The following is a 9,710-nucleotide window of genomic DNA, read 5'->3' on the forward strand; positions in this document are numbered from 1 at the left end:
TTAAGCAAAAACTGATGTCTTTGAGTATTTTCACCGATTTTTCTAAAAACTGGTGTCTATGAGCGCAGATTTTCGCTCATAGACATCGATTTTTTAGCTGGTGTCTATGAGCGCCTTTTTTTTTTGTTAATAGACACCGGTTTTAACAGCGGTTTTTAAAACCCGGTGTTAATGAACCAAAAAATAATAATTTAATTTTTTCACCGGCCAAAATTTACAAGACTTCACAAAATTCCCTCCAAACCTAAACCAATATCGTGCCCCTTCTCTCAGCATAAACCTAAACCTAAACCTAAACCTTAGCCTCATCTCCCTCTTCCCCTTCCGCCGCCTCGCCCTCGAAGATCCCTCCGTCGCCGTCCCCTTCGTCTGCAAGTCCTGGTACCGCGCCTCCCTCAACCCTAGCTGCTGGCGCCGCCTCAACTTCCGCTCCCTCGATTTCTCGCCATCGCCGTCCCCTTTGAACAGTGGGTTCATTTCCTCGTCACATCTCCCTGCCCGATTCCGCCGACCCTTCTCTTCTTTCCATTTTTCCCGAGTCGACAGAGCCACTCGTCGCGCCATTTCGCTGCCTAGCTGAGCTTCGCAGGCGGCGACACAGCTGACGGGGCACAACGCGAGGACGAGTGGAGGCGAGACGAAGAAGAAAGAGGCAAGTGTATCTACCTGTGATAACTCGAAATCCATGAGGTATAGTGGGGTGGAAAACCTATAGAAAGTGAGGATTTGGTATGGATTTCGATTGGTTTTCTTCTGGTAAAGGCTTTGATTGTTCTTCCTGGAGATGTTTTGATTTACTTCTTTTGTAGACGCTTTCGATATGTTTTCCTCTTCTGTGGATGTGTTTGATTGGTTTTTCTTTGTATACGATTCGGGTTGGATTCTTCTCGGTGGGATGTGTTCTTGTTGGAGGTTTCGGTTGAAGGTTACTGCTTGGTTTGCGTATGTTACCCAAAATTGTTTGACAGTGATTTCTGATGTGTTCACAGTAGGTTTTCCTAGAGATTTTGGCTGGTGTTCGATGATTTGAGGTTGAGTTGTGTTGTGTTTTCCATGATGAACAAGTTGTAGAGAGTTGCACGTTACCTGTTTGTTAGAATGGGTCACAGAGAGGTCAGAAGTGATTCGAGCTTTCCTTGAAGTTTTGGTTCCTAATTGGAGGGTTTCGGAATGATTTAGAGTCGAATTTGTGTCTTCGTGAGAAGTTGATTTGAAATCTTTGGGTAATTTCCACTCAATGAATTTTCCCCTGCAGCATCGTTTACGGATTTCTTTTGATTTGGTTTCTGGTTTAGCTCACTTAGAATGTGATAGCAGATCAGGAAAATTAATGATGCATTGTCAGGACGGGTGGGTGGAAGACCTTTCTGTGCTAAAAATTGATCTTTATCGACGAGTTATCGCTGCAATGAGGAGAGCTGGTGACTACGTATATTCTTGATGTTTATTTGTTCCCATTCTATAACCTCTGCTGGTTCTTAGGCAGTATTTTGTTACTTTCTCCTATAAACATGATGTCTTGAGTTTGTGAGTCAGTGATTATATGCAGCCTTAGCATTTCTTTATCTATGATCATATTTTTTCTCAGGTTTGTTGATAAGTCTGTGCATATGTTTGATCAATGTAACCTAACTTCTGGTGGTGTTGGTGCACCAGTACACAAACTTGATGGTCACAAGGTTGCTGTTCTCTATGTTCAGGCATGCTATATTACTATATTATTAGCATTGGAATACTTCTGTTAAGTGCTGCTATAACTTACTGTCCTTTTAACTTTATTCCAGTGGTTTCTTGACAAAGCATCAATTTTTAGAAGAGCTGCTGAGGATGGCTTCCTCAATATATGGGATTATGAAGGTATTTGTTTATCTATAATGAAGGTTATGGAAAGTCATTTTCCCATATATTTTTTTGAAGCGAGTCTTTAAAGACAATAGAGGACCACACTCGTCTTCTGTCCATGTGATGATGCCATTCATGCCCAACACTAAAGGCATTTTTTTTGGTGAAATAAGCATCACTGCAATCTTCCATCGCCTCTATTGTCGGGGTTGTTAATTTTAATATAATTAACCTTTATCATGTTAATCGTGATGTGTTTGTCTTAATTATTTGGGCTTAACTATATGGATCTTATCTTAATGAGTGTAGATCTAATGCTTGATCATTAGATCTAATGAGGTATCTGCAGATCTAATGCTTGATCATTTGTCTGTGAGTTCAAGATGACTTTTTTTTTACGCCGATCAGCAATCTGTAGCAATAGCACATAGTTGTATGCAGATCTAATGCTTAGATCATTCCTCTATGAGTTCAAGATTACTTTTTTTTAACACCGATCAGAAATAAATCTACATATTTCCCAGAAAATAGAGAGGTTTCATCTTTCTAAGTGATATGAACTTGTTATCTCTGATAGTTTTTGTGATCATAACATAGACCAAGGAAGAAATCTTCAAGAAATGAGTTTTTTTTTATTTAATGGATCAGGCAAATAATTGTTTTGATATCTGAAATTGTTTTCTTCTTGTCCAATTGATTTACATAGATTTTTTCTTCTTTTAATAATTGATAGAAGATTGATTTTTCAAACCTTTGATAATGTGATATTCCATAATGAAACTCATAAAAGAGGAGCACAGAGATTATAGTCTTCATTTCCATGTGTTATTTATGTTTCCTAGTATTGTTATGTTCTTTGGAAATCTCCTTGTAAGAGTTTGCAAAAGTGTTCTGTTTGTCCATCCCTGAAGCCTTGTCCCTTTGAAGCCTAATGTCTAGCAATGGGTTCATCAAGGCCTCATATAATGTCATTGTGCATAAGAGAGATGCAAGTTCTTCTACAGTGTATTTCGATACCTTGCTCAGATACACTAGTTTTGAATAGCATATATAAATTTATGAAGAAATAGTGAAGCAAAATTTGTATAAGCTAAATAGCCTTACCGCGACATCTACATGTGTCAGGATGGGGAACTAATGAGAAGACACTGATCAACATTTTAGCGCATAGAAATGCCACCCAAAGAAAGCAGATTCAGTTGGCTTACGAGGAATTGTACAACGAGAGTCTCACCAAAAAGCTCGAATCAGAACTGAAAGGAAACTTTGAGGTGGTTATTTTTCTCAACCTTTATTGTCCAATGAATGTTTTTATCTGTAGGGGCAACATCATTTGCAGAAGCTAATATTAATTATTTGAAAATTTTATAAATGTGAAGAGATCGACATGAACTTAGATATGACTTGAACCAATACTATGAATGTAAGTACATAATTAATGGTAGATTGATAGGACTTGTGGCTTGTTATGCGTGATATGCTTATGTACACTATCACATTGTAGCGGTGTATCTGATTATGTTTGATTCTTCAGAAAGCTGTATACCGCTGGAAACATCCACACTTCCAATCAAAACTTGACACTCTTAATTTGATAGCATGTAAACGTTTACAAAAAGCATTAGATGTTTTGTTTCACAAGAGTGAAAACTAGTTGCTTCTACTTAATATGTACATGGTTTATGCATATGGCTTAGGTGAAAAGGAGAAAAGAACCCACACAAATTGGGACGAATTTAGCTCTGACATAGCATGTACAGTAGCTTAGGGATGACCTTAAGCAATTCACACAAAATAAAACACATGAATTAAACAACCCATATTAATTGACCTGCATCCCATTAAAGAAAATTTATATGTTGACTTAAGCAATCCTTATGCAACCATTAATGAGTGTAGCATTCTCTCATTTCATAAGCTTATATGGTTGCTTTATTTGCCTAAAATAAGTTACAAACCAGATGATATGCTTTTGTTACAAACCAGATACTAGTTGGAGACTAAATGATTGCCTAAGAAGAAAGGAATTAGAGATTAGGAGCTGCAGTGAGTAGAGTGGATGGATAAGCTATCTTAAATGGTAACCTTAGGATTAAAGTATTGATTACATTTTTTTAACCTGCTCAACTTCCTCTAAATATCTAACACATTGATACTCGAATTTAACCTAACCTATTAAGATAAATGGGTAATCAAACCTAAAGGGTACCCATTACCATATTTAGCTATACCAATGAATTTCAAGTTCAACTAGAAGTAAGAGTGAGTGTCAATATGCCTGTGGGTACCTCAAGAATAGGGAACTCTTTGTTTTTATGATTTAACCCCTCTTCATTATTTTACTCACCTCTTTTGTTTTTACCTATATTCATGTTTTTCATTAATCAAATAGAGACCCCTAACTACATTATTTAGGCTACAAGCTCGACCTCTACCACATGGCTATAGGGAGGAAATGATCATGTTGATCCCTAATCTTATCCCTAGCCGATCATTAAACATTAAATGTGTGGGAATTTACTAGAATCTACTCCTACATGAAGCAAATGAATAAAAACTACAAGTAAAGTTTACCTACCCTGTTATGACTTCAGAAGAACATGCTGAATTTTCCATGTATGCTGGCCTTTAATATAGAGGGCTACAAGAGGATTATATCTTAGGTCAAGACACTCCAAATCCATCATAAACCAAAGGGAAAATAGTTTCTACTTAGTAGAGGATTGAATGGACCCAAAAGGAAGCTCTAACTTGCTGTTTTGGGTGCTGAACTAAGGAGGCAGCTGCCTTCTTGCCGCATTCCTTGCTGCTGTGGTTGGTAGCAGAAATCACAGAAAATAGGGGGCTTAGTGCAGGATATTCAGGATACCAAGATGGCATCAGAGGTAGTACAATAAATAGTATATCTCTTCATCAGAGGTAGCTTTGTTCTTCTATGCTTCACTAGATTTGTTGTGTAGTCATATTTCTTTGTTCAACCATTATCATGCCTAGTAAGTTGTTGTATGATGTTGTCGGTTCTTATCAATCTGTACACTTGAATTAGAAGGAGCAAATTATCTATGTTATATTATAAGCAGCATATACTAAGTGTCATATATGAAAGTTTTAGATTCTATGTTATATTCGTTATCTTGCACAGCAGCCTTTAAAAACTCAGTATTCTATTTTATTTGATACATGTACACATTTGTTTTAGTTATTTGACATATGGTGGATTTATGTGTTTTTACAGTTTACAAATCTCAAGTACTCCAGAGTTGAAATTGATGAAGTGCGGTTCGAGTGGGTTGAATGCATGCTAGATTACATTTGAAGTGTGGTTCTACCTTGATGTGTTAAAAGAATGTTCTACCTTGATTTTGATATCTATTAGCTAGCTTTTGATGTAAAAAGAATGTTTAGGTATTTTATGGATACTGTTGTAAGAAGATTATTTATATAATTTGTGAATATTTGTGTATTTTATGGATATTATTGAATGAAGAATATTTGTATAATTTGTGAATATTTGTGTATTTTTTTTTGTTATTGTCGGTTTTTCATTGTTTCGGAAATCAAATATGTGCTGTTAAAAAATATACATATTACATCGGTTTTCCACCGCTGCAAAACTGGTGTTATTAACTAATATTACATCGGTCATTTGCTGCTGCCAAAACTGGTGTTATTAACATACAATATTACATCGGTTTTACACCGTTGATGAAACGATGTCGTTAAGTGATATTACACCGGTTAATAACCGATTCGAAGACCGGTGTTGTTAAGTGATACTACACCGGTTTTAAACCGATGTCTAAAATGGCAGACTTTTAACATCGGCTTCATAGACATCGGTCGAAAATGAAATAGACACCGGTGGAAAACCGATGTCTATGAAGGTTTTTGTTGTAGTGTAAAGGAATAAAGACCTCAGTTATTATGGAAGTGTGTGCTCTTAATCCTAATATAATCACAAACACATATATTTGATATTTATTTCTTTAATTTATCAATGGGTGAGTGATGTGCGTAGATTATATACTCTTTTATGCATGTTTTTACGCACATTTACATACTTTGAGCATGCTTGATCTATGCATTTTTATACTTCCAGCTTTCCTTTTAGCATATTTACTCTTTTGGTTCGGAGATCTGCTTTTTGTGCATTTTCTGTACACAGGAGTCGATTTGGTGAAGAATCTACATTTTTGGGCATGCATTGGAAGAAACGAAGGGAGAAAGCACCGGGCCGTGTACCTCACACGGCCATGCACTGGGATGGAGCTCGGGCCGTGTGGAGTTTGGCACCAACAGAAGAGGAAGATGACATGGCCGTGTGAACCTCACACGGCCGTGTCAAGATTTGAAGCCAACCAGAGCAGAAGCCTTACATGGCCGTGTGGATCTACACGGCCGTGTGAGGTTTCCAGAGACCAAGCAGGCTGTGGCTGTGTGCACCACACGGCCGTGTAGCATTTCCAGAGAGCAGAAGGGTTCTGGCCGTGTGAAGTCACACGGCCGTGCAGGTTTGGGAACTGGACATGGCTGTGTGAATCTTACACGGCCGTGTCACGGGGCCGTGTGGCGCCCGATTCCCTCCTCTATTTAAACCCTTCTTCATGAATTGAAAGGGGATCTCCCCCCCCTTGGGAGAAAGCAAGATTTGGTGGTTTCCTCCCATTCTTGGGAGGATTTCTGGGCGATTCTAAGGGAGATCTCGACGATTTCGACTCCGGAGCGAGGATTGGATCCGAAGACAAGGCTTCTTCGTAGATAAGTTTTCTCTTTCCCCCTCTTCTTGTTTTCTTGGATTGGGGATTCAAGGAATGCTTGTAATCTCTATTTCTTCGGATTTTCTTCCTCGATTCATGGAGTAGATCTTGTATTCTAGGATTAAGGGAGTATTTGTATGATGGATTGATGTAATCTCTTATGGATTTGCCATTTTCTTGTTTCAATGACATTATCTTGCTTGTATCAATTAGATCTTGAATGATTGATGGTGATTTGTACTTAATTCTCATTCTTGATTGATTGTTTGGATTTCTTATGGACTTGGTAAGGATAAACTCTCACTCGATCATCCACGTGACAGGTGCAAGCCCGTGTAAGGACGTTTGAGAGATAATCTTGAAGAGGAAATAGGAATATTCAAGAGAGAAGGATGGATTCTATGATTAGCTTCTTGTATCTTTATAAATTAATAAGTTGTGGGCTTCTATGTTGATATCCGAGGAAGGCATAGTAATAGGTGCGCTTCTGTGTAAGGACAACGTAGGTTCATGTCTAATTAATCCTATTTAGATACATTTCTCAGTCCTTAGCCGGTTGTCTATTGCAAGAGGGAACCGACAACTTTCTACATGTTTGGCAATTGAGGAATAAGAATTGGTGAACCATTTACATTCAAGAAATCTTACAAAGAAACCGAAACTCCTAGAATCTCCCTTTATCATAACCCAAAACACTAAACTCTTGTTTGTTGATCTCTAATATTAGATTTGTTTACCTTTACTTTGCTTTTGAAACGATTGGATAGTTGTTTAGCTAATTCGCATTGAAACATTTCTAGTGCTTATTCCAGTCCCTGTGGATACGATAATCTTTTATATTACTTGCGACATTTCCGTACACTTGCGGAGAGTAACAAGTTTTTGGCGCCGTTGCCGGGGACTGCGCTATAACATTAGGAATTATCAATTGAGCTAGACTAAACATAACATTTGTTTTCCTTTCATATTGCATAGTTGTAACTAATCATTAGATTTCTGTTTTTTTACTTTCTTGTATAACTTTCACTTCTTGCTAATTCTTTGTGTACAAATTCAATTCTGCATTTTTGATTCTTTTATTTTTCTTTTTTGTTGAATTGTCAATTGTTATCTTGTTCTTGTGTATGCGAAGATCTAACTTTGCAGGGGAATTCTTTCCTTTTGACCCTGAGATTGACAGAACTTTCCATAAAAGAAGAATTCTGCAAAGGCAAATTGAAGAACAAGAACATTTGAACATGGCAAATAGACCACTCAAGGACTATGCAGCACCCTATGCAAGAGGTTTCCGATCTAGTATTTCAAGACCTTCAGTGGAGGCTAATAACTTTGAGATCAAACCCGCAATCATATCTATGGTGCAACAGAACCAATTTGGTGGAGGACCTCATGAAGACCCCAATCAACATTTAGAGGTCTTTTATGAAATATGTGGGACCATGAAAATGAATGGAGTTCCTTCAGATGCAGTTAGATTACTGTTATTTGGGTTTTCTCTAAGAGATACGGCAAAGCAATGGCTGAATTCTTTGGCCCCTAATAGCATCACCACTTGGGAGTAGTGCGAGCAACAGTTTCTTGATAAGTTCTACCCACCAAGCAAAACAGCTCATATGAGGAATTTAATTGCAAGCTTCAAGCAAACTGACTCAGAATCTCTTTTTGAAGCATGGGATAGATATAATAGTATGCTCAGACAATGCCCACATCATGGGTTGGAAAGATGGTTAGTGTTGCACACTTTTTATAATGGTATCAATTATCATACCAAAGTGTCCCTTGATTCAGCTGCTGGAGGGGCACTTATGAATAAAAGCTTAGATGAAGCCGAAGAAATCATTGAAAGTGTAGCACAAAATCATCATCAATGGGCAAATGAAAGAAGTGGTGGCTACTCCTCTGTAAACCCAACAATTAAAGCATCAGGGAAGTTTGATGTAGATGCAGTCACTCTTTTGTCTGCAAAATTGGATGCTCTTACAAAGAAATTTGAGAATATGGGGACTAGTGCTAATATGGTCAATGCTATTAGTACATCTTGTGAAGTATGTGGGAGTTCAGAGCATTTAAATGACTCATGTCCATTGGGAGCTATCACTGCACAAATCAATCAACTTGAACAATGCGATGCAATCATGAGTTACAATCAAAGGCAGAACAACCCATACTCAAATACTTATAACCCTGGATGGAAGAGTCATCCAAATTTTTCTTACAGAAATAATCAAGATCAAGGACCATCTATGGGGGCAAGACCAAATTTTCAAGCTGGGCAACAAAATTTTCAACATCTATCTTCTCAAGGCTTACCAAAGTCAAATGTTGAAAAGATGCTTGAAGAAATTATCTCAAATCAGAATGAAATGAAGCAAGATTTAGCAAAGCTCATTCAGAGAATGGATAATTCTGAAAAGCATCAAAAGATCCAGGATAGTCAAATTGCCCAACTAGCTTCCTCATCATCCAGAGCACCAGGACAGCTTCCAGGAAAACCTGATGTGAATCCTATGGAGCATTGCAATAGGATTGAGCTTAGGAGCGGACGGACCTTGGGAGACTCCCAAGTGACTGCTTCAAAAGGGAAACAAAAAGAAGAAGAGCTCTCTCCTCCTATACCGAATCAGATTCAAGCTAATGAGGAGAGTACCATTGAGGTTGAAGAGACTCTTCCACTGAACCATCAGAGCAAAGCTGTCCCTTTTCCTCAGAGACTTACAATGCTCAAGAAGGATGAAGAATTTGGCAAGTTTCTAGAAAAGGTTAAGGAAATTTGTGTAGAGGTACCTCTTATTGATGTTATTCTACAAATGCCTAGATTTGCCAAATTTCTGAAGGATCTCATGTCAAATAAGAGAAGAAGAGGAGAGGTCAAGACCATTGCGCTTAGTGAGGAATGTAGTGCTATTTTTGAGAAGAACACTTCTCCAAAACTGAAGGACCCAGGGAGCTTTTATATTCCTTGCAACATAGGAAAAGAATTTTTTGAAAAAGCTTTTTGTGATTTGGGGGCGAGTGTTAGCCTCATTCCCTATTTAATTTGTAATAAATTAGGTCTCAAAAACATTAAACTTACTACCATGGCACTTCAACTTGTCGATCATTCCTGCAGGT

At 37.9% G+C, this 9,710-nt stretch overlaps 1 protein-coding gene and 1 non-coding gene across 2 annotated transcripts; one reads left to right on the forward strand and one right to left on the reverse strand.

The window, feature by feature from the left end:
- Nucleotides 1–1,458: 1,458 nt before the first annotated feature.
- On the forward strand, nt 1,459–5,132 carry LOC122003681 (WD-40 repeat-containing protein MSI4-like). The gene is made up of 3 exons (XM_042558757.1): nt 1,459–1,700; nt 1,785–1,857; nt 5,078–5,132. The coding sequence occupies exons 1-3, from the start codon at nt 1,569–1,571 to the stop codon at nt 5,104–5,106; spliced, it is 234 nt and encodes a 77-aa protein (XP_042414691.1). The 5' UTR covers nt 1,459–1,568; the 3' UTR covers nt 5,107–5,132.
- A 3,078-nt stretch (nt 5,133–8,210) lies between these two features.
- Nucleotides 8,211–8,316, reverse strand: LOC122007566. The gene has a single exon (XR_006119038.1). It is a non-coding gene; the product is annotated as a small nucleolar RNA R71 (small nucleolar RNA).
- Nucleotides 8,317–9,710: the final 1,394 nt, after the last annotated feature.

Source organism: Zingiber officinale, chromosome 7B (genome assembly GCF_018446385.1).
Source record: "Zingiber officinale cultivar Zhangliang chromosome 7B, Zo_v1.1, whole genome shotgun sequence".
NCBI classification, from domain to species: Eukaryota; Viridiplantae; Streptophyta; class Magnoliopsida; order Zingiberales; family Zingiberaceae; genus Zingiber; species Zingiber officinale.